Source organism: Lissotriton helveticus, chromosome 3_2, assembly GCF_964261635.1.
Source record: "Lissotriton helveticus chromosome 3_2, aLisHel1.1, whole genome shotgun sequence".
In the NCBI taxonomy this organism is placed as follows: Eukaryota; Metazoa; Chordata; class Amphibia; order Caudata; family Salamandridae; genus Lissotriton; species Lissotriton helveticus.
Window position 1 is genome coordinate 281,277,451 of NC_136062.1, and position 26,114 is coordinate 281,303,564.

The 26,114-nt window shown below is 46.2% G+C and overlaps 1 protein-coding gene across 4 annotated transcripts in view; it reads left to right on the forward strand.

Annotated features, from left to right (window-relative positions):
* Positions 1 to 26,114, forward strand: part of CHRNA5 (cholinergic receptor nicotinic alpha 5 subunit) — a 245,973-nt gene that overhangs the window by 144,453 nt on the left and 75,406 nt on the right. For all 4 annotated transcript variants that reach the window (XM_078685218.1, XM_078685217.1, XM_078685220.1 and 1 more), the window contains exons 3-4: positions 3,708 to 3,752; positions 7,578 to 7,687. In XM_078685218.1, the coding sequence (XP_078541344.1) occupies positions 3,708 to 3,752; positions 7,578 to 7,687 (155 nt within the window). The remainder of the gene's footprint in view (positions 1 to 3,707; positions 3,753 to 7,577; positions 7,688 to 26,114) is intronic.

Genomic DNA, 26,114 nt, shown 5'->3' on the forward strand with positions numbered 1-26,114 from the left:
GTTCTTGCAAACAATTCTGAATATCCAATCATTGGGCTGGATTCACAGAACTAACTTAAGACAAAATCCTAAACTTACTAGCATTTTGGTATTCACAGAAGGCACTTACTAATTTTGGTATTCACATAAGGCACTTACTCATTTCGGTATTCACGGAAGGCACTTACTCATTAATGAGTAAGTGCCTTCCGTGAATACCAAAATAAGTAAGTGCACCTACTCATTTTGATATTCACAGAAGGCACTTACTCATCAAAGAGTAAGTGCTTTCTGTGAATACCAAAATGAGTAAGTGCCTTCTGTGAATACCAAAATGAGTAAATGGTAGTGAGTTTAGGATTTTGTCTTAAGTTATTTCTGTGAATTGGGCCTTATATTAATAATGCGTTAGTACAATACTGTGAATTTCCTCTTGGTGGTCAAAAAGACTATTTGTTCTTCTTTACACTTAAATCTAAAATATGTATTGGAATATCAATCTCCCAAAATTTATTTCCATAAGTACTACATTCCTCAAATGGGTTATGTACTTACTCAAAATATATATGTTTTTAAATTAAATTTGATAGGCATCACCACCTACAAAAGAGTGTCCCTCCAAACGATAGTCATAAATTTTAAATCCTCCCTTTGGGATCTGAAAAAACAATTATAAAATATTTTTCCTTTACTTCTCAATTCTTCTCAATAAGTTAAGACCACCATGATGGGTTTGTTAATAGCATGGCCAAAAGTTAAACCAACTGACACTATTCCAAAAATGAGTACACCACAACATACTATATCTTAGCCCGAACTATCAACCTTCCATTATTCACTGTCTTCAAAAATATATACTTCACACATGATGCTGCCCCATTACTACACACTTGTGTTAGGGAAGGCCAAAAAGTATCCGACCAAGCATGCGACACCCTGTTACAAAAATGTCTGTTTCCCTTCCATTATTTAAACATATTGTTAGCCAATCAGAGAAACTTATCCTCTCAGTTGTCCAATAGTAATTCCTGCTAGGCCTTTGTATAGGACCAACAGAGAAGTTCCTTCTCTGGTCTGATAATCAGATCTGCCCGCATTTCCTGGACACTGTGTTTTTCAGAAGTGCTCATTTAGTTACAGCTTCAAGAATTAACCAGATTTAAAGGCAGGGGGCGGCGGGGTCCTTCTCCCTGGCCACATGTTGTTGATAAGGAGTTGAGTATAACCAAAAATGTTATATTGAGCTTGGACACAATAAGCATGTAGTGTCAAATCTAGGGCACCCACTACTCCTTGTGTCGCTAGGAGCGTGAGGAGTTCCCCGATATTCCTGGCTGTTTACCCCTCCATATTATATTGAGCATACAGGATTTTAGCTGTTTGAAGAATTGGGATGTGAGCAGAAGCTGGATAGTGACAAGCAAATAAAGGAGTTTAGGGAGAACGATCATTTTCATTATCGCAATTAGGCACGCCATTGACAGGGACAGTTTGGACCAAATAACTGTTCCCTCCTCCAACTATGCTACAACCCGACCTTTGTTCGTACGTCACAATTCCTCCTTATCATGACTGAGTCATATTCCCAAGTATTTAACTGGACTTTCTGCCCATTGTAATGGGAATTTAGTTGAAAATTGTTGTGTGTATTTAGTAAGGGAAAATGATATGGACTTCGCCCAAAGTTTGCCTCCGGATCACATGCATAAAGTGTGATGCCATATGCAAACATTGAAATTACCAACCCTGTAGTGGAGAATCCAATGCCCCTATTTGCATGATGTTGCTGATGGCAAATAGGAGCGTTGATAATGGGCATCCTTGGTGTGTGCCCCTTCTTATCAGGTGGGATCGGAGATGAGTCCGTTCAGCCGCACCTGTGCGGTAGGAAGTGTGTAGCGTAGGCGTATTTGTTTAATAAAGGTTGGACTAATCCGAGGAGGGGCCAACAAATCAAACACCTTAGTGGCGTCGAACTAGGCAGCCACTACAGAAACATGGGGGCCAAAGTGATGCATTGCTGCAAATAACGTATGTAGATGTGGGACTTTGAGTGGCCCGGAATGAAACCGAACTGATCGAGGTATGCTATCAATGGTAATAATGGTTGTAATCTATTTCCTAGGATCTTGGCATATATTTTGTCATCAACATTGATTAATGAAAGGGAACAATATGGGTTGCAGAGGTTGGCAGGTTTCCCTGGTTTGAGGAGTAGAATGATCGCAGCCTCCTGTAAGGAGGGCGACAAGACCCCAGTTCTCAAAGAGTCCTGAAACATAGCAAGTAGGCATATTCCTTATAAAAGTTGGTAGTGAGCCCAACCCAGTGCCTTATCTCCAGGTTGACCTAGTATGACCTGCACAATCTCTTTAGTAGTGATGGGTTCCTCGAGATAGGCTCAGTGTGCCTGATCCAGCCAAAGCAGCTGTACAGCATCAAAATCAGCTCGGCCTCGTTTGGCATCGGAGTTGTCAAGTATAAGTGAACATAAAAAGATGTCATAACATCTAGCAGTGGCATCGGATAGCGAACTCTGTTAGATTCAGCATCAAGCAGTCCAGTGACATAGGGGGAATATCTAGGAGGTTGCAGCAGGGTGGCAAGTGTTTTACTTGGACCGTCACCCTCCCCATACCGTCTAGCCAGAGTGTGCCGATTTAAGAATCCGGTTTCGCAGAGGGCTTCCACCTGAAACTCAGAAAATGTGTCTCTAGTATTGGCCTTCACACCAGAGTCGTTTGAGTGGAAATATTGTTCTTTCATAGTTTGGATGTCCCTCTCGAGCCCAGTCAAAGTTCCCCATATACTATCAGTAATCTGACTTGTTTTGCGATGGAGGCGTCCCTTACCACCACCTTGAATGCCTCTCATAGTATAGACGGGGACTCTACAGAGTCTATATTGAGCATATACTACTCTATTATTTCTTTTAGAATGTCCTCTCTAAATACCACATCTAACAGCACATTGCGTGGAAGCTGCCAGGTAAGGCACTGGGAGGTGTATGTGGGCTCTGCAGCCTGAACAAGGCTGGGGTAGGATCCTAAAGGGTTTGCAGTAGGTGAAACACTGATGTAAGGCATGTCTGGACATCCCTGGATACCAACCAGAAGTCTAATCTAAACCAGTTATTGTGAAAAGCCGAAATACAGGTGACCTCCAGTGTGTGGATGTGTCTGTCTCCAAGTGTCTACTAAAAAATAATTGTAAATAAGTAGGTACCCTCAGCACCAGCGTGGCCTCTGGGTGTAAGCTTTTAGAAGCGCCATTACTGCGTTGAAGTCAACCTCTCATAGGATAGTGTTTGTACAGAGATTGTCAACTTTCGCTCTGATTTTAGTGAAAAAGTCGGGGTCATCTCTATTTGGACCGTACACGACAGCTAGTGTCACCGGCCTCCCATTCAGGGATCCGGAGAAATGCTACCATGGTTAAAAGGGCAATCTGATGATGAATAATGTCACAATAAATTTCAAAATCCAAATAGACATCATCAACCAGCAAAATTCTAGAATTACTATATTGGCGCAATTGTTAGAGTGGCAGGACTGGATGCAGTTGGCACTTTCTTTGGCATGGTAGATGAAAATGTCAATTATAGTGTGCAATGAAGTGATAAACAAATGTACATTATGCTAAACAAATCTAGATAGCTTAAAGTATGCTACAATATTATATTGGAAAACATTGTCTATTTTGTTCAAACATACTTCTTTTTTTTATAGGATGAGAAAAACCAGTTGATGACCACCAACGTGTGGTTGAAACAGGTATGTTAGAATATTTTTGCACTTACTGATAGAGTCTCTGGAATGATTTATGTTATAAGCACAGGGTAACAAATGTTGCCTTTCAAGTGACAATGTATTTACTGCGAAAACAAAATATTGTACATCGTTTATTGTACCCTAGATGATAGTATATGAGATTAAATACAACATGCAGAGACGCAAATATCACTTGTGACAAAGAAGGAGCCTTTTACAGGTTACAGACCTTCAGAAGATCCAGGCATCTGTGCAGCATCGCTTGTTTAACTGAGTGAACTATATTACAAAAACCTTAGGGCGGATAGCACTGTCAAAATTTACAGTAATGAGAAAGGACAGGCAATTCGGGTTTACCGTGCTCTGCTTTTCTTTGTCAGCAGTGCTTGATCACTCCTGTAGCAACACAATCATAGCGTTGAATTTGATATGCTTCACGTGTGATTTTTAATTTCTCTCTCTGACGTTGCGGGAAGCGGAATGTTACACGCAGTGGCGCTAATTCACAAAGGCATTTATGAGCAGCAGAAGCTGGACTCCTGTAGTACCAACTCATGCACTGTTTTTTTTTTTGTTTTTTTTTTTTTAAAAACCTTTATTGTACAGAAGGCGCTCACAGATACGGGCCTACAACCCACCGGGCCGGCCACCACAATAAAGAGACATACGAGGCAATACAGGAGTGACAACAGGATATCTAAATAGCGCATATGAAGGCAAAGGTAACAAGTCCTCGAGCCGCCATCGCGGACAGGATAAGAGTAGGTTAGTTTTATAATGAAATAAAGGGGTTCGCAGGATAAAAACAATCTATAAAGTCCAGAGGGCCGCGGTGGCCGTGAGCAATCCGAAGTTTCGAATACAGGAAAAGACCAAAAGAACAGTCACATTTTGGCAAAGGCAGAACTTGAGTCCCACATCAATAATAATCACAATCGCCGCTCAACGCCCTCCCACCACTACCATGGCACATAATAGTAAAACAGCGAAAAGTACGCTTATACAACTAAAAGCCCTCCGTTACAACAACCCTGAAAAGAAAAAGAAAAAAGGGAGGGGAAAAGGGAAAATAGGGGAGGAAAAGGACATCGAAAAAAGGAGGGAGAAAAAGAGAGGGCGCAGCGTCAGTGCACGACCCCCACGGTTAACAAAGCACCCAATACTAATTCGGCACAAGGAACTAGTGGCAACAGGAGAAATGAATGCGTAGTAAATCGGGACAGCAGACGTACCAAAAGGGCCATGCCCGCACAAACACCCCAGGGGGCGACGTGCCGACATCGCGCCACGAAATAAGGGGATACATAAGAGCCATAGAACCAAAAAAAAAAAACAAGGGAAGATACACGAAAACAGACCCCTCCCCCACCCCGCACAGCCCACCCTGCACCCCTGCAGAAGGCTATGGCCTACCCCCCAGCAGCGTGCCTGTCGCCCTAATTAGAACCCGAAATATAGAAGAAATATGGAAAGAAAGAATCACTTAGATAAAAACGGGGGGGGAAGGGAAAACAAGGAAAAACAGCGGGAGAGGAGCCACACAATTAAAACTCTTTCAGCTCCCACCCTCCCGCCCAAAAATACTCAGAGCCCACGGGAAAATAGTAAATACACGGATAAGCTCCAGGAACGTAAAGAAGTATCAAATATCATCATACAATTATAAATGGATCGCCCAACATACCACGAAATAACAGTCCACAGAGGCAAGATCAGCTCAACCCTGTCCTCGTTTTTCGCAAACTGTAGTAGTCCAACGAACCAGGAACCAGATCACATGGTGCCGGAGGTGAAGAACAGGGAGTCGAATCAAAAATACACTCAAATCAAAGTGATCGCGATCCGGATGATACAGATAGAACAGGAACCACCTCAGGCAAAGCAGGCACAGTTCCGATGAGAACTCGATGAAAGCCGGTCCAGCGGCACAGTCACAGGATGTTCGTTTGGCCATGTGAGGCAAAAGAGGAAAAGGAGACCCATCGAGGTCGGTCCAGATGGGACCCGGCTGGCAAACCTCCAGGGCAAAAGGAGGCACAGGATGAAGAAGGGCAGCGGACTTCCGTACATCCACACCAACCGCAGCCTCCAGGTTCACGACCCCAAGGAAGGTTCCAGCAGCACACAACAGAGATGAAGCCGCCCCAACCGGGGGGGGTCCGGCAGGTCCAACCAAGGGACCTCTCTCCAGGATAGCGACAGGTGTGGTCATGGGTGCCCCCCAGGAGCGCAGGGCGGCGAGGATGTCGCCAAGTGTAGGCTCACCTTTGCAGTATTCAGAAAACGTGCCGTGCGGCGGATCTGCATCGCCAGTCCCAGCAAGGCCGAGAGTCATGGGGCCGGCCGCCATCTTAGAAGCTCGGCGGGGCCGCTGCCAACACAGATCCCCGCCCGGATACCAGCGGGGCAAAACAGGACATCGGCAGCCGCCAGCGGAGGTGCCACCAAGGCAGAAAGGGGGGTCACCAGAAGAAGGCGATGCGCCGGCACCCCACACGCCGCCGGCACCGTTCTCCGAGCCCGGGCGGAGGAACTCAAAATGGCCGGGCCGGAGAACAAAGGGGGGACGAGCCAGATGTACGGTGAACCCCGTCCACGGAAGGCAGTGCCCCAACACCAGGCCGCAGGATCGCCGGACCAGGCCCGGGGGGCCGCAAGCGGTCTATTAGCACATCGGCCTCTCCGACCGACTCCACACCACCACCAAGGGCCGGCAACCGCGCCCCGTCCAGCCCGGGCGCCGCCAAGGAGTGCCAGGCCCGGCCGCTCCGGAGGCCCCGAAGCAGACAGGGGCGCAACTCAGGATCTACAACACCCAGGAGCCACCGGAGTAAACGGTAAGTGTCCGTGAGGTATCGTCGTTCCACAGCACATCGTAGAATACTTCCCGGGGCAGGATAAAGTACAGGATAGTTGTTGTAGACAGGAGAGTGAACGGAGCCGAGCTAAAACGCGGCCATCTCGGACGCGAGCTTGGCTCCTCCCCCATATTCTTTGTGAATCCATGCACTGTTTAATCATTCTGTTAACCTTCCGCCAAAGCATGTAAAATAGGCATAAAATGTGACGTCCATGGGAATATTCATAATTAATTACTACCAATAGAAAGGTCTGTATATTGTTTGCACATTTGCTAGTAGGGGGTTGCACATTTTGGGGCTGATTCACAAAGTAATGATTTGTTAAAGTGTAGTACTCGTAAATGCCTTTGTAAATTTTCACCAGGCAGTCTGATGTGGCGTAACGCAAAACGATGCCCCCGCTGAAGAATGTGGTGAGAGCCACTGAGACTATCATCTCTCACAGATTTACCTTAAGGTGTAGACTGAATAGGGACCCACTGCACTGCATTGGGCCCTCAGCAGTGTGTTTAGGGGCTGGGGCTAAGCTGCAAACTTGTTGACAAGAGAAGATTAAAAATGTCATAAATGATATCACTTTGTAAGGGGTGAGTCAGAGATAGAGGATAAACATTGAGAGAGGGCTGTGATACAAGGCATTTTGTTGTGATTTGCTGACCAACTTCCTAAAACGCTCCCGTTGACGTTCTCACACCATAATATGGCATACAGTACCATGCTGATTATCTTCCCAGTCCTGTAACATTTTTCATTGCATGGAGATCTTTTACAAGAGAAATATTGATTTATGAAGATTTATGAGCATTTACATATTTCACAGATGGTAAGCTAAGAACCGAAAGTGATTTGTATTTTGGAAAACAAAAACAAAAAATTGTGACTGTCTTGTGCATTGAAATGTCTAACTTCTTAAAATGATCGGGCATCTATCTAGATTAACAATATTTGTCTGTTGATGTTTTTTAAGGAATGGATTGATGTAAATTTAAGATGGGACCCGAAAGACTATGCTGGAATATCAACTATTCGTGTGCCATCAAGTTCAATTTGGATTCCAGATATTGTACTGTATGACAAGTAAGATTTACACTGAATAATGACCCGGGGAAGATTGAAAATGGGGTGTCCATGAATAAATACGATACTTTGTACAATACAGCATACTTAACCCCCACTACAATGCGCACCATAAAGCATGCATTATGAAAGGGTCGGTGTTTTATCTCACCCCTGTGCAAAGTCCTACCAGTAGAGTGTTATTTAACGCACCCATTCATCACTGGATGTGTTAAATATCTCACAGTTCATTCAATTTTTGTAGGTCTAACCTACTAGAATTTAACAGGAAAAAAGTGGACCGTACCATGTGGATTGTGGTGCAGTCAGCTCCAAAATGTTCATCTTATTCCCCAAAAGCTTGTGATAGTTATTTATCGGATCCAATAAATAATAAACCCTGCGTGATTGTTATTTATGAAATGTCAAGACCTAATGCACCAGATCACTTTAGAAGGATTGTTTACAGAGATAAACTTGTGGATTGATTCGAGTTCACTTGAATATCACATATGCTCACCTTACAGCAAATCCACCAGCAAATCCACCAAGAAAAAAGTTACACGAGGCAAAGAATCTATATCATAACAGGATTGATAAGCATACCTCAATCGTTCGGCACATCTGAGTCTACAATCTACCAATCCACAATGAGAATATTTGCCTTTCAGAGCAGACATGTCTTAAGATCTGACTATAACTCGCTCAGCAGGACAATCGGGGAGAGGCTGACTATACCTCGCTTCGCTCAGCAGGACAAGAGGGGAGAGGATGTAGCCTTACAGCTAGAGCGGTTGACCTCGAAGCTGGGGAACGATGCTCAACATCCTGTGAATTTGGGCAAATCACTTAACTCCCCTTGCCTAACAAAAATGAATGTGTCCTTCTGTAATGAAACTGGCGCTATGTAAGGCGCTCTGATACCCGATGTCTCGGGTCTAGTTTGCGCTACATAAACCATTAAAAAAAACTAAAAAGAGAGGACCAAGGGAAAGGGATAGATACATTATTATCTGGAATGCAGAGTTACCTTAGTTGCACCAGAAATAAGCAGTTGAGAGCAGAAACTTAGCCTGAGGGAAGGGTACTCCAAAGGTGAAAAAGGCTGAGGCTGTATTAAAGACTTCAATGCAACCCATATGTTCGTGTGTAGGCCCAGTCACAGGAAACGTTTTCAAAGTTTTTCTGAGAATTGGTTAAGGGTCACTAGAAGAAAAATAAAGCTATGCACGTCACAAATATTTCAATAGATTTTGGTATTTGAGATAGATCTTGTACATCTGATAACATATTTTAATTATCTCATCCAAGTTTAACCTTATGAGAGGATTAACTTTTTTATATTTTAACTAACTATGGCTGATTGGGTCTTAAAAAAACATAAAGGCTAGAGAGAGAACATAAGCAAGATATGCAGATAATCCTCTAAAAAGTATTTTTACAGCTTCAAAGACTTCTTGTTTCATAGAGTGGGGTAAGTGTAAGGAGAGTTCATGTGCCCAGGCTTTTCAAAACGTATTACTTTCAGTGTTTATCTTATTCTGTCCGTTGCAGGCCCTGCATAACTTGGTGGGTCCTCTCTGGAGGAAACCCCACATGTTGTTCCTTTCAGGAGTGAGGCTTGCATTTGTACAGAAAGGTGGTAGATTTTAGACCATGGTCAGAACTTTACAGGATAAGTAATCTGTTCTCTGTTCAATTAAACACCTGGTAGATTACTCAATTCAAAACTCTTTCAAGCTTTGTGACTTTAACTGTTTAAGTTTCACTACTGCTTTAGGCCTATGATAAACCCCCGTGTAAAAAACACACACACACTCACTCTCTCTCTATATGCAACATGGACAACAACAAAAAAATATATATATATTTTTTCAGTTGAGACATTAATGTTACCGCATACAGTCATGTTGCCCTGCTCCGAGTGCTGCTGTGAGTTTCTGGAATCCTGTTTTTTTTACCTTAGCCTCATGCTGCTATAGTGTCTACGCAGAGGCTTTGGCCTTCTCCTTGAGAGAAGTACACTCCTGGACCTACCTTGTGGCCTCCAGAGGTATCCCTGTCATGGCAATAGCACGTAGATTAGTGGCGGCATCTTCTATGTTTTGTGAATCCATGGCTGTTATCACACCTATGTATCTGTGCGACTGGAGTGGAGGTCTATAGTCCACGAATGTAAAGTTCCTTTCGGTGCGCTTACCCAGATCCTAATGTAGACATCCCAATTGCTTGTTGTGTTTTTTTGTTCCATGATTCCTGTGTGGTACATGCATGGCATGCGTGAGTGAACCAGAATAACGGATGGCTGTGTGGTCCATGTTGGAAACCCCAGGCTTTGAGTTTTGCACAAGATGGAAGTGAGGTCCTTTTCTCTGACAGGGGAAGTGTGTTGCTGACATTCCTGAAGCCTTAGGGATGAGACCTAGACACTGAAGTGAGGGAAGAAGAAACAGGGTTCCTTCAGAAAATCAGTTATGCCTTCTGCTGAGTAAGGAGCTGCTGTTTAGCCCTACTGTAGCACTGCCTTTTGCTGGTTTGTAGAGGCAAGGTGTAGCACAGCAGACTCTTGTGTAAGGTAAATGGAGCCCTTTAAGTAAGGGCAAGCTTTTTGTCTTCCCATGTTACTTTCAATTTGGCTGAAGTCAGCCATGTGTAGAAACCTCACACCTCTGTTGTGGGTGCTCCAGGCTGGAGACAACCCTGCTCTAAGAAGCATCACTCTACACAAAGGCTGGGTATGAAGAATAGGTTGGAATGGACACTTGGAAGGAGACCCACTCCAAACCGTTTCTGAAGGTGGAAACAGTGGGTACACATCTACCTGTTTTTACTATATAAAAGTGGGAGTCTACTTGTTATTCAGGTTCTCAATGGCCAACCAATGGAGTGCACTGCAGCGTACTCCGAGGATTACTGTGCAACCAGAGATGGACTTGACGGCCAGCTTCCCAGAGGTGAGGAGATGTCACAAGTCAGGCCACTTGCTGAAAGAGTAGTATACCTGATTGGAAGCACCTAGAATTAAGCATGCCTGCTGAGAGAAGAAAGGATCCTGCCAACCATGTAGTAAGAATGACTACACAGGAGGAGTGAAGTGCAGTGTGTCACTGGTGCTGATGAGACTTCCTGAAGATGACTGCAGAGAGTGCTCAGTCTACCTTGGTGCCAGCCTGTTGACAGTCTCTCCAAAGGATGTTACTGGTGGAAACCAGGATGACTCAAAAGAGCCATATTGCTAAGAAGAAACATTGTCTGTATGGCAATGTTGCCATGAGGAAGACCGACCGGCCTGTGCATGGCTGTGGTGCCCTATGGTATGTGACTTCACCGCTTAATGGAGATTGGCCTATGCATGCCTGCTGCACTAATAGATTGGCCTGTGTGGAGCTGCACCAGTCTCAGAGCACTTATCAATCTGTGATCAAGTCTTTTAGGGGGATCGCTGTCCCTGTCTGTGTGTCTTCTGCCAAAGGCCATCAGAGCCGTGCAGCAGCAGGACTGCTGAAGATGCATTTGCCAATCAGTGAGAATGAAGCAGATCGGCCACAGATATAATGTGGGAGGATATATGGCAGGAACAGGGTTTAGTGATAAAAAATGAAAGACATATGCCTATAAAGCCTGTTTTCCTCTTTTTTCCTGTGCTTTACAAGGGTATCTGTCTGGGGTCACTTCACATGTTTCGACGATCCATGGTGTGATGAGAAAGATTAAGACTCAGGGTAATGAAGATCACTGGTAATTAATAAGCCCATTGTTGACCTTACACCCCTAGAGGCAAAACGTCCATATTTAACATCCACTGGGTTTAACACTCCTCATTACTGTATGTGGTATAGGAGAGCCTGGACTGGAAGACTTCTGCCCTGGTGCATGCATGCCAACCTTCTGGGACACCTATGAGGGAAATGTACAAGTAATGTATTCCCCCATTGCATGTATTCAACCCTGCCAAGTTATAATTGTCCTTGTATGACCAGTACTTAATTTGAGCTGGAGCTTTCAGGTGCTCAGCACCTGCACTTCTTTCACAGGGCCGGGGCTACAATTTCTGACCCTGCAGGTGGTGGTCTCAATATTAAATGTTCAAATTCAAACTATAGAGAATAACATACATTGCATGGTTTCTGGCTGGTAAATGTTCATAGGCAGGCCATTATACATCTGTCCAGGCAGGCATGGTTGTGTATCACCAAGTTAGTGATGATGTCATCTCGCCGATCACAAATCCAAGAAGTCATCGACAAACTATGTCTTGCATTCTATTCCCAGAGTCTGCTGCACCATGCCACTGCCTGAGCCTAAGCCTCCCATTGGATAATTGTAGCTGGGGGCTGGCTCAAGACGGAGTTGAGGCAAGGAAGCTGCGAGAGCGCAATTTGAACTTGGGAGTGAGGGTCTTGAGGAAGTATAAACTAAAGTAAGTGTGGACTTTCCACTTGCTGTGTAGCCAGAGTAGCATATCTGCATTGCTGCTATCCTCCACATGCTCGATGCGGCGGTGGCCCAACCCAACTTTTGTGCGCCATGGCGTCACCTGTAGAATTTGTGCACTGCACCCCAGCTTGGTAATTGCTGAGCGCGCGTGAGTCCAGTAGGCTCCACAGCCATACTTATTGGCATTGGCAGCATTACGGCTGGGGACATTGCCTGTGCTGTAGCAGGCAGGGTCACAGCAAGCTGAGCAGTGGATGCCAATGCCGTCGCCATCCCTGGACCTGCTAATTACAGACAGCACTAGTAGTGACATCACCTGCTGTGCTCGAGCAGCTACCTTTTCTGCAAATAACACAGTTATACTGCACTGATTAATATATGCAAAAAAAGAATTTTCATTTGGTGTACATTTTGTTTTTGCACTCAGTGTAGGTAAGAAAGTAAAACACATTTCATCTTCCTTCTTTAGGAAAGACAACAGGAAAACGCAGAGTTCAAAATAGCAAGGGCATGTACAGGCTGACGACAGGGGTCATAGGCAGCAGCAGTGTTATAGATGAGAGAGAGAGCAGGAGTAAAGAGGAGAAAGAAACACCAGGAGAGGAGATAGATAATACGGAGCTTAGTACAAGAAAAGGAGAGCAAATCAGACACAAAGAGAAAGCAGCCATGATGTGAAGAAGAGAGCATTAAGAAGAGAGAAGATATAATGAAAGGATGTAGAGGACAGGACAGAGGAAAAAAAGCAGACAAATGATAAAACGGAGACACTGCTAATCACTGCTAGAAGAGTGATCGTAAAGAGCCAAGATTGAGGGGAGAGAGAGCAGAGCATGGATAAAAGCAGAGGACAAGCATTTGCAATGCAATAGGTCTCGCATTTATGTGAGTTTGAGTTGTTGACATTGCAAATAACAATGCCTTTTATTTATGTTTTAAAAACTAAAACAAAAATAAAAGGCATAGTCAGTTGCTTACCACTACTTCATCACTACCCCTACAATGGCTCCAATCACTCCCCGAATGGTACCTTGTTTACTAATGAAACAATCACCCACCCTACTGCTGCCCCTATACTGCTGCTAGTTCTTCCACTGCTGCTATTTCTGCTGCTGCCCGTATAGCTGCACCGACGACTGACTCTACTGTGACCACTACAGCTTCCTCTACTGTGCCCCTACAGCTTTTCCTACTGCTGTCCCTACAGCTGCCCCTACGTCTGCCTCTACTGTGGCCACTATAGCTTCCTCTACTGTGCCCCTACAGCTTTTCCTACTACTGCCTCACGACTGCCTCTACTGCTGCACCTACTGCTTCCTCTACTTCTACCCCTACACCTGCCCCACCACTGCCTCTACTGCCCCCCCTACACCTGCCCTACTGCTTCTTCTACTACTGCCCCTACAGTTGCCTCTAGTGCTGTCCCTACAGCTTCCCCTACTACTGCCGCCTCTGTCATGGATTAAGTGATGCGAAGTCTGCGATCAAGTGGCAGTGAGCGACCCTTGTTCTTGCCAAACGTAGCACCCTTTAGTGACTGGGGGGGGAGGGGGCACAATGACCGAATGAAGATCGAAAGGAAGACGAGAGAACAGATAAAAAAATAAAGAACCAATCTGCTAACATATGTGCGAATGGGCGAGTGACAACTGGAGTAAAAATCCATGAATGTACGAACGAAGGGAAAACGTTAGACTCAATGAAAGAAAAAACTGAAAAATAAGAGCACGAGCGAAAGAAAGAAAACTGTAGATTAAATAAATAAATAAAGAGGAGAACAAACCAACGCTCAAAAGATTACCTAAATAGCTAACACACATAAAATACATGCTGGACAAACAAAATACACAATCAATGAATGGACGACGGAAATGCAAAGGAATTAAACTATTGAACAAACAAATTACAAAGCCAACTGCTTATAAAGAAATGAACTAACTGAAAAATAATGGATGACTGAGCAAAGTAGCATCTTCTGAACGAATATATGAAAACGAATGGCTTGTGAATCTATAACATATTACAAGTATGAAGACGTTCACTGGACCTGCAAGGCGAAAACAAATAAAAAAAAGCCTGAATGACTTCACACAGAAACAAATAAAGGAGTGAACGAACAAAAGAATGCGATTAAAAAAATAAACCAACACACAAAGCTGCCCGGGGCGCCTCTGGGCGTTGCTAAAAATGTCTTACAGAGCAGGCGCAGTTTGTTGGAGTTCCTCTACTTTCCAAGACATTGACTTTTTTCCAAGAGGTCCATCTGTCAGTCATCGGCCTCAACCTAGAAACAGATTACACTGGAAAAAAAAACCTTGGGTGGCAGTAGGCACAAAACCAACCAATAGTAAGCCTGGTGCCACATTAGCGGCAGGGCACCCATGTCCGCCACTGTCGAGAGAGCCTGGCCTTTCTGATATCATCTAGCGCTCCTCTCGTACCCGGCGTCGTTTTGGCGCTATACAATCAAGTGACCGGGAGAATATGCGATTGTTCTTTTTCAAGCTTGCGCGAACTGACCCTATGGCAGCCATTTCACGCACGTCTAATTCCCCGGCCAGCCCGAGCTCACAAATATAATGCCAAAGTGGCAGTTTGGCAATATCGAAAATCCGAATCAAGAGGACACCCAGGGCAGCTCTAGGGCAGTCTTAATGATAAATAGTGCCACGGCGCACCCCATTTAATGAATTGTCTCTTTGCAATGTAATCGTCGATAAAGCAATTTTTACGGTCGGGTTAAAGGAGGGGTCTGTCCTGTAGGACTTCAAACCCAATATTAGTTACACAGCCGCATTGCAGCAGCTGGCGCGTTAGCCTTTTGAGATGTATTTCTGCATTGGAACCAATGACCCGCATCCCCACACACATCGCAGCAGCAGGCATATTGACCTTTAAGCGATCTTTAAATGTCAAGGCGCCTGTGGCCTTAAGGAGGCGGGATAACCCATGTGCCTTGTTAGGCTAGAGGCACTACAGGTAGTGAGCGTTTACCAGCCACCTGAAGGGTGCATGCTTTTAGCCGCAATGGCATACATATTCTCAGCAGTACACAACTATTTACCGTCCTGAAGAAGTAAACTTAAATATGCTACCCCCACATACACACGGATTGAAATGTAAGCCATGTGACGGTGAGCTATGGCCAACCGCCCCCACACAGAACCTAACATAGTCCATGCAGAACCATGGCCGAGCCGGCTGCTCGCTGACCAATATGTATGCACATAAACAGGGTGAGGCTGACCACTAGCCTTGTGACCACAACCAGCCAGGCCGAACAGAAAGCTCAACGAGAAGGGGGCCGGATTCGAGTTATGGGTGAGCCGGTCGAGGGTTGCGGATGCGTAGATGGCGAGGTGCGGGAGCACAGGGTGTGGCCTGGCAGATCCAAGAGAGGGGTGGGGGGGCCTCCCCTGGGTGATACAGGCCGGGGGGCTGGAAGAGATGGGCGGCTGCTGCGCAGCATTTCTAGCTATAGGACGGCCTGGCTGATGAGAGGGTCAGCAGGGGGGATTCCACGGACGCCCAGCTCTTTGCGAGGGCTGGCCGGTTAGAGGTTGCACGTTACTCTACTAGATGCGCGGCAATTGTTTATTTATTTATGCGTGTTTGTGTGTCGCGAACTTTGCCCGAAGGCAGCAGAGCGCTTCGCAACAGGAGCAGTAAGGATACAAGTGAACAAATTATAAAAGGACAACGCTGTGTTACACAAAGAACCAGCCTGCTTATCAACGCCGCGCGCTCCTCTGCAGACTCCGCCTGCATTCCAAGAGGTGCGCGTCGCGATCCGGTCTGCCATGGCATGCTGTGGAGAGAAGACCTGGCCGCGCACAACGTTATCCTATGGGGAAACGCTGCGCGCGGCCAGGTCTTGTCTCCACAGTCCTTTTTGTGCAGAGATGCCGACTACAGTTCTCGATACGAGAACGCGCTTACAGCGCGTTCGTCGTAGCGAGACCTAAAAAAGGGCTGGGGTAGAAAGAATAGAGGGCAAATCAGAAATGCAGGAAAAATGGTAACACACCAGGTGTGACAAAGATGATAGAAAACAATTAGAGAGGTGAGAAGATAGACTCTTAGAGCAAAGCCGTAGGGGACAGACAACAGATCCCCATCAGCACGGAAGACACCACCCACGTCATGAACACCATCCACTCTGGCTCCCCCTCTGACCCTTGCCCCCATCATATCTTCAACAAAGCCGCCATTATCATCGCACCCCACCTCCGGAACGTCATAAACAACTCCCTCACGTCAGCCACCTTCCCTGAGAGCTGGAAGCACGCAGAAATCAACGCCCTTCTGAAGAAACCCACAGCGGACCCCAAAAATCTCAAGAACTTCCGCCCCATCTCTCTCCTTCCCTTCCCGGCTAAAGTCATCGAGAAGACCGTCAATAAACAGCTGACTGCTTTCCTCAAGGCAAACAACTCGCTCGACCCGTCCCAGTCTGGATTTTGAGCCAACCACAGCACCGAGACCGCCCTCATCGCAGCCACCGACGACATCAGGACCCTGATGGACAACGGAGAAACAACCGCCCTCATCCTCCTAGACCTCTCTGCAGCCTTTGACACCGTATGCCACCGCACCCTAATAACCCGCCTCCTCAACTTTGGGATCCAAGGAAAGGCCCTGGACTGGATCACCTCGTTCCTCTCCGACAGAACCCAGAGAGTCCGCCTCCCTCCCTTCCACTCAGCGGCCACCGAGATCATCTGTGAAGTGCCCCAAGGCTCCTCGCTCAGCCCTACCCTCTTCAATATCTACATGAGCCCCCTCGCCGCCATCGCACGCAAACACAACATCAACATCATCTCCTACGCCGATGACACCCTACTGTTACTCTCCCTCACCAAAGACCCAGACACCGCCAAAACCAACCTCCAGGAAGGAATGAAAGACGTTGTAGAATGGATGAAGCTCAGTCGCCTGAAGCTGAACTCAGACAAAACGGAGGTCCTCATCCTTGGACAGTCCCCATCCGCCTGGGACGACTCCTGGTGGCCCACAGCACTCGGCTCCGCGCCAACACCCACTGACCACGCACGCAAGCTGGGATTCATCCTGGACTCCTCCCACACGATGACCAAGCAAGTCAGCGCCGTCTCGTCATCTTGCTTCAACACCCTGCGCATGCTCCGAAATCTTCCGATGGATCCCCACCGAAACCAGAAAAACCGTCACCCAGGCCCTCGTCAGCAGCCGACTGGACTACGGAAACGTCCTACACACAGGAACCACAGCCAAACTTCAGACACGACTTCAACGCATACAGAACGCCTCCGCACGACTCATCCTGGACATCCCTCGCCACAGCCACATATCCGCCCACCTGGGAAACCTGCACTGGCTCCCCGTCTGCAAGAGGATCACGTTCAGGCTCCTCACCCACACATACAAAGCGCTACAAGACAAGGGCCCTGAATACCTCAACAACCGCCTCTCGTTCTACATCCCCACCCGCCAGCTCCGCTCCGCCAGCCTCGTCCTCGCCACCGTCCCACGAATTCGCAGAACCACCACCGGAGGAAGATCCTTCTCCTACCTGGCAGCCAAAACATGGAACTCCCTCCCCGCGCACCTACGACTGACCCAGGACCATCTCACCTTCAGAAAACACCTCAAGACCTAGCTATTCGAGCAGTAGCAACACCCCCCTCCCTTCAGCGCCTTGAGATCCTCATGGGTGAGTAGCGCGCTCTATAAATGTAATGATTGATTGATTAATTGACAGATCAAGGTTAGAAGATAGAGACTGAGGCAGTGAGAGTGTTGAAAGTGGGACTCACCGGTGGAAGAAGTGAGCTGTGGCCTCTTTGGCAACATTTTTAGCACCTGCACTTCTTTCTTTACAAATTAAGCACTGTGTCTGACTAGTTGTTCTTGTGTATGTTTTTTCTTTGCATTGTACGACTTGTAGTCTTCTTTATTACTATGTAAACCCAGGACTACAAGTCCTGTGCTATGCAGTTGCTAAAGGAGAGCGCTCTCCTTAGCCAAGTAGACTTCATCCTGCATCCTAGCTTGTCTTCGTAACTGGTTGCTGCGCATATAAAACACTCACCGTCAGCACAAACTGGGTCTGGTACAGCAGGGGGAGAAGAGTTGGCCTAACGGCTAGGGCAATCGACCTCGAATCTGGGGTACTGCGTTTGAGTCTCGGCAATGACGCTGAACATCCTATGATTCTGGGTAAATCACTTAATCTCCCCGTGCCTAAGGGTTAGTTCAGGGGTGCCGGTGGTGTTTCGCCACAGCGGGGTGGCTTCCAGATGAGTAAAGGGAAATGGATGGTATCACCTGCCCAAGGCGGATGATTTGAGAGGTGTGATCTAACTGAAATTCTAAAATTAGGGTGCATGGGGTGATTGAAGCTTGCTATTCAATAGGTGACTTCAGTGCTTAGTTTGAACCGGTGGGTTGGCCACTGACACTCATTTTTGGGGATCAGCACTTCTTTTTCCTCTTTAGACATTTCCCGAGAATAATAAAGGAAAAAAAAGCTCAGTGGGGACAGGAGGAGGAATAGAAAAGCAGAACAACTTTCTCAAGAGGGGAAAATAGGAACCCACAGGAGTGAGATAAAGGGGCAGCAGTGTCTAATAGTGAATGAAAGAGGCCTTGGGTGGATTCAGGGGTGTTAGGGAGGCCCCTGAGGACCCTGTGGTGCATGGGGGCAACATACTCTTCAGAAGACCCCCACTGAGCCCAAGAGCAATAAATATCTGTGAGATATAGTAGACTCGGGGCCCGCTCATCACAGGCGGCTGGGTGTCCACTAGGGGTGGGCGGAATTTGCGTAGTTGCGCTTCGCAAAGCTCAGCGAAACGGTATATCATCACTGCGAGCACGCAAAAGTTCTGCGACCATGCGGAATTGCTTATTCCGCCTGTTCGCAATGTTTTTTTTCCTGTTCGCGAACGCTGTTTGCGTGCTCGGGGTGAAATATCACGCAAACACGCATTCTGAAAGTGCGAACAAGCAAAAAATCCCACGAAGCGTGACATTTTTGGCAATTCCGCGTTCTCAGCAGAACGCAAAATTACCGAAATTCCACGAGCAGAACGGAATTTACCGCCCAGGCCTAGTGTCCACATGATTTTCGGTTACTCGACTGGGTGAATTGAAGACAGCGCAGCCTTGGTTGTTCAACGCACTGACATTTAATAGCTTCGGCTGTGGGCTTCTGAGCAGAGCTTTGGGCAACAACACACTCATTGTCTTGCAAATTAGCACTGGGTGCCTTTTCCTGGCCCCATTTCTGTATGTTATACTATCTCCTTTTGTGTTTCCTTTTGTATGAAGTTATTTGTTGTGTTGTGTTGAAATTGTTATTGGCGACTAATGTCCCCAGAACTACAGCAGGATTTACAGGCTTGTTTAGGGCTCTCCGCTGATTGGTGCCAAGTTTTATTGCAAAGTAATATAGCTTAATCATGTCAGGGATTTGTAAATGTGTTACAGTACACATGATATTGGATGTAGACATTTTTTAAAGCTTAATCCTATTAAAACAACAACACAAAATTTCAGTTCAGCCCTCTGAAATGGGAGTTTGTCCTATCCAAGCAAATTCAGTGTGAATTTTTGGGATTATTATCGATTTAATATTTCTCCGAATAATCACGTAACACATATAGCCAAAGCCTGTTTAGGCAATTAACATGTCTAAAAGAATATGATTCATTTTCTGGAAGAGAACTTCCATTCTCCAGTCATACCTGCAATTAAACAATCCCTGGTCGGTAGGAATGCTTTCTATTTGGCCTCACTAAAAGCCTTGATATATAAATCCAAATTGTTCAAAATGCGGCTGAATGTCAGATTTCAAAAGAACCAAGAGGTACATACTTGTAGGTAGCCAGACTTCTGCAGGCTACACTGACTACCAATCAAAGACCTTCTGTTAAAGCTGCTCTTCTAGGCTATCGGGCCGAATATTTGGGCTGCCCAGAATTCTTGGCCTTCACATTTCAATGCCATGCTCGTTCTAGTCAGCAATATCTGATTAAGATTTCCAGAACTATTGCGTGACAGAGCCTTGTTTCTGAGTGACAGCGTGCAAGTTATGGTAGGCTGCCTCGTTCTCTTCGTTCAGAATTGAACCCATTTAAATGTACAAATAAACCTTCAAACTTTTTTCTTTTGATCCCGTTTTTAGCATTCTGGTTGCCGTTAATATAGTTTAGCATTGCACCATTGGTGAAAGCACACTATATAATGCATGTTCATACTTGTAGAGCACTTTTCTATTGTTTATATGAATATATGCACTTTTGATGATAATCCACAGTATATTTAAATCTCATTAGATCTGAAAATGTATCCTCATTCCTTCATTTCATTTTCATTTTGGACATTTATAAAGCGCCTGGAAGTACGCCCACCGGCGTGTCCCCGCGCTGTGATAAGTGAGAACTGAAGATCCACCCACCCTCCCAACCGTCTACCTGTTAAACAAAAGGGTCTTGAGTCTTTTCCTAAAAATCAATTCCGATGGCTCCAAGCGCAGGCTTAAGGGTAGAGCATTCCAGTACTTGGCCGCCAGATGTCTAAAAGATCTACCCCCCATACGCGCTTTCCTTACTCTTGGTACCGTTAAGAGTCCTGTGCAGGAGGAGCGGAGGTTGCGTGTGGGCTCATACCCGGTCACCAGACTCCTGAGCAACGCAGGAGCCTTGCCATTCAAAATACGATGGCATGTGGAGAGAGATTTAAATTCCACCCGACTGGCAACTGGGAGCCAGTGAAGTGCGTGGAGCGCTGGTTTGGAGGGGGATCTCCTGGGGAGCCTCAGCACCAAACGGGCTGCCGCATTCTGCAGCACCTGGAGGCGCCTGGTGACCTTACTTGGGGCACCCAGGTATAGTAGGTTGCCATAATCAAGACGGGATGTCACCAGGGCATGCACCAACGCTCTGCGGGCCGCAAGAGGAAGAAGATCTAACACCTTTTTTAAGGTCCTCAGAACGCCGAAGCATACCCCAGCCACACGGCCCACATGTGTGTCAAAGGTCAGACCAGTGTCCAGCCAGACCCCTAAATTCCTTGCCTCCTGGCATGGAACTGGCGCCTCGCCCAAGCAAGAAGGCCACCATGCCGACGACCAAGCATCCGGAGTCCCACCCACAATCAGTACCTCGGTCTTGCTACCGTTTAACTTTAAACAGTTGGCGGACATCCAGGCTGCTAGATCTTTCATGCAGTTCCTGAAATTGTCCGCCGCAAGATCAGGGGTACGTGAGAGGGAGATGGCCAGCTGCGTGTCGTCGGCATAGGACACAACACGTAGACCATATTTCTCAACTATTCCCGCCAAAGGGGCAACATAGAGATTAAACAAGGTGGGGCTCAGGGACGAGCCCTGAGGCACTCCCTGGCCCAACCCGATCTCTCTAGAATAACAGTCGCCCAGATGGACCTGAAAGCGTCTGTCAGATAGAAAAGATCCTATCCACCCCAGCGCTGCACCTGAGATTCCACCTTCCTCCAGACACTGTAGCAGAATGGAGTGTGCTACAGTGTCAAATGCAGCGCTGAGGTCTAGCAGGATTAAAGCCATAGTTTGGCCTTCATCCGCGCCCTGACGCAAGGCCTCCACCGCCATTAGAAGAGCTGATTCCGTCGAATGACGAGGGCGGAAACCAAACTGAGAGTCGTGGAGCAAAAAGGCATCATCCACGTACTTCATCAGCTGGTGATTGGCAATCTTTTCCGCAACCTTTGACATGTAAGGCAGGAGAGAGATGGGACGTAGATTCTCAAATTTGTCAAAGCTGATATTGGCTTTTTTTTGCAGCGGGAGGACAATCGCTTGTTTCCATGCAGCAGGGACAGTCTGAGTCTCATAAGAGGTGTTTAGCAGATGTGTGGTTCGAGAACATCCAAACTTCCCATCAGCCGTCTGGGAGTAGTGGGGTCCCTAGGTGAGCCAGATCGAATAGATCCGCAAATGCGGATGAGCTCCTCAGTCGGGGGGGTTGTGAAACTGGACAGCCGTTGTTTTCCTAATCCCTTAGTAGTTACCCCAAGCCTGGGGATTTGATCAATCTGGTGTGGAAAGGAGGCGTAGATTGTTGCTACCTTGTTGGCAAAATACTCTGCTATCCGGTCGCAACCCTCCACTGTGCAAAGTTCTTCCGGCACTGCTACAGGTTTCCCTACCGATAACGTTTTGTAGATTAGGAACAGTTCTTTAGTGGAATTTTCAGCTTCCAAGATCCTAGTGCCAAAGTATGACGTCTTGGCTTTCCTAATCAGTCTGTGGTAGGTTCGCCGTTTAGCGTTGTATTCTGTTTTAGCAAGCACCGTAAGGGTTTTTCTCCATTGTCACTCTGCGCGTTTACACACCACTTTGGCTGCCCGTACCTCCTCATCATACCATGGTGCCGTACCCTGCAACCGACCACCCCCTCTTGTTATGCCCAGTGGGGCCACCTGGTCCAAGGCCTCCGTAATGAGCAGGTCCAAGTTGGTATTTAAAGCTTCCACTCCCACTCCCCCTAAATGACCTTTATCCCTGAGGGCCTGATTAAATTTAATTTGGGAGAAGTTCGACCAACGTCGACTATGGTGCCTGGAGGCCGATGGTATCACCGGCCGAGCTCCCTGAATATGGATCTGAAAGGGAACCAAGTGATGATCTGTCCAGGGAATGGGAATAGGGTCGGAGACATCTACCTGTTCCCAGTTGGCAAAAATCGGATCCAGGGTATGGCCTAGTTGATGGGTAGGCTGAAGAACTTTCTGCTCAAAATGTAGTGCTTCCATGCTTTGATGGAATTCCCTAGCTACTCTGTCAGTGGGATCATCAAGGTGGAGATTGAGATCACCCAGTACCAGATATTTCTCAACTCGCAGTGCTGCCTCAGTAATACCCTCGAGTAAGCTTTCACTAAATCGTGCAGCAGTGCCAGGTGGCCTGTAGATCAAAAGGCCCTTCAGAGTGCAGCTGCCGTTGACAGAGATGGAAAATGCCCCAACCTCACCATCCACGATCTTCGCCTGTTCTAAATGGCAATGAAGGCCCTGTCTGGCCACAATAGCTATCCCACCGCCTCTCCCAGTTTCCCGGTCTAACCTCGCCAGGGAGTAGCCCTCTGGGATAGCGTCAAGGACCTCGGGCATGGAATATTGGTCTAGCCACGTTTCCGTGATAAAAACCAAGTCCCATTGTTTATTGGTAAGAAGATCGTGCAGATCCAAGCAATGTTTTCACAAGGATCGGACATTTAGAAGACCACACACCAAAGCATGATGGCCCCTAGGTGTCATAATGCCCTGATTAAAGGTGAAATTACAGTGGTCCCAGCCTAGAGTGTTCCCCGCCTTCATTTTATGCAGGCATGGCTCGGATTGGGGGCCCCGGAGGGCCAGCAAATCCTCACGGCTCCAGGTTAAATGCCTCGTAAAAAGGCCAGGGGGGATGGCCCTGGCCCGCGCCCGGCCGCGGATGGGCGCAGACGGGCTTAACTTAGGCGCAACTTCGGCGCGCCATCGTCGCGCCCGCTGCGCTCGTCCGCTGCGCTGCCTAGGACACATCCGCCTTTTATCCCCCCCTGCGTCCAACAGCTAGAGCGCTGCAGATGGAATGCAGGAAGTAGCTGGCTCGGACCCTCCACGCCCTCTGCTCAAACGGCGCTAGCCACCGGCGTCAGAACGAGGCGGGAGGGAGGGACGAGTCCAGCACTCTGTGATTGGTTGATGTAGCAGCCTGCTTGCTTCCCTAGTGCTTCAGCAAAGCAGAATGCTAAATGCGGCCAGTCCTCCAGTAAACACTGCAAAATGAAATGAGCAGCGCGAGTGCAGCGACCCACTCTCTTTCACATCAGTGCCCAGTGAGTTTAAAAGATTTTTAAAATTAGCGCTAGCGATGTAACAGCATAAGCAGCATATAAGTCTTAATCACTCATACGCCGGTAGCGCAGTTAAAAGCGGTGAGGGACACTGCCACTGCCCACTTACCACGCGGAACTGCGAGATCTGGTGCCTTTTATCCCCCCCTGCGTCCAACAGCTAGAGCGCTGCAGATGGAATGCAGGAAGTAGCTGGCTCGAACCCTCCACGCCCTCTGCTCAAACGGCGCTAGCCACCGGCGTCAGAACGAGGCGGGAGGGAGGGACGAGTCCAGCACTCTGTGATTGGTTGATGTAGCAGCCTGCTTGCTTCCGTAGTGCTTCAGCAAAGCAGAATGCTAAATGCGGCCAGTCCTCCAGTAAACACTGCAAAATTAAATGAGCAGCGCGAGTGCAGCGACCCACTCTCTTTCACACCAGTGCCCAGTGAGTTTAAAAGATTTTTAAAATTAGCGCTAGCGATGTAACAGCATAAGCAGCATATAAGTCTTAATCACTCATACGCAGGTAGCGCAGTTAAAAGCGGTGAGGGACACTGCCACTGCCCACTTACCTTCCTCCGTATCCTATTAATGAAATTGTATTTGTTCTATTAGAGACAGTATTTTGGCACTAGTCCGAAAGCAGATGAATGGTCAACTTATACATGGTTGTTAAAGTTATCAGCATATGTGGTTGATGTCAGGCACTAGTGCGACAGAATTAAGGTTCGTATATGTATATGGTTTAAAATGAACAGCCACGTAGGTAACTAATATAGTTGCAAAATATTTCCTAGTCGGCTAAATACCGTAACGAATTTAAAGATCTGGGAGTACAGTGAAGTTTACTTGTTTACCGGTCTCCTCTTTATTCAAAACGAATTAATTTCGATGAACTTTATGACAATAGACTATGAATCACTGTCTTGTAATATATGAGTTGTAAACACATGAAGAAAAGAATGTGTTTTATAATGTATTTACACCACTTCAAAATGGCGGACAAATGTATATACAATAGGAGGAGGAGGTTGTTACGAAACCAGTCTAATCCCCTTTTCTATGTCTACTGTGGAAGTGAAATAATGTATTCAGGCACGTTGTGTTATACTGCATAGTATTGCGTGATCAAGACACCACGGTGTCGAAACGTGTAGCAGTGTTGCGGTAATAAAACTTTGGTGAATTTTGATCCAGCCTCCGAGTGTGCAATTTCTACATGCAAACAAACAGGATATATACATATATATATATATATATATATATATATATATATATATATATATATATATATATATATATATATTTGTGCAACACCAATTAAAATGGCTTTTTTTTACTTTGATCCAATAAAAAGTCTGTTTCTTTCCAACACTCTTCAGAATTAAACAAAAAAATGTAATTCAGTTTTTGCTTTTCTAACTATTGATGCATACAGTTCATTTATAGGTATTTACATCCTTAGATTGTCACATAATTCACTCAAAAACTCCTCTCACTTTACAGTCAGAGTCAGAAAAGTAAACACCAACCCCCGGATAAAAAGAATAAGCAGCAACCTGTCAGTGGACAAAGCCTGACATTTGACTTCTGTCATTGAAGTACCTCAGCTGTGATAAGATAAACACAGAATTTAAAGGCATCTTTATTTTTTGCTTGGACTTCCCAATCCACCAAGTCTGGGAAAAACTGTGTTGAAGGGTCGGCGGTTAGCATTAGATGGGGCTATCAGGTTCTATTCGCTGTCCCTGGTAATTTGGCAGTACTAGTAAAAATACAAATAAATACTCTCTTAGGCCAAAAGGATGCCAGCATTCAAATTTACAAGCAGTCCTAAAAGTTATTTCTCTCTTTGAAGAAGGTATAGATGGTTGGACAGCAGTAAACCAAAAGAAATATGTATTGGATGTTAATTTAGACTAACTTTTAATTTAGATGTAGAGCACAGTATTAGATTGAAAGCATATTTAACACTAGTAAACAACATGTTTAGTAAATCCACAGAACTACATTGGTATGATGCACGAACACAAGGTAAGAAGACATATCTTCTTTTTTTGGCAAAACATTTTTTAATAACATTTTTGATCAAGACACAACCAAACCAAGGCCAGGTCTGACACATAGCGTATTGGATAAACAGATCAATCATCATTATGATCATACAGT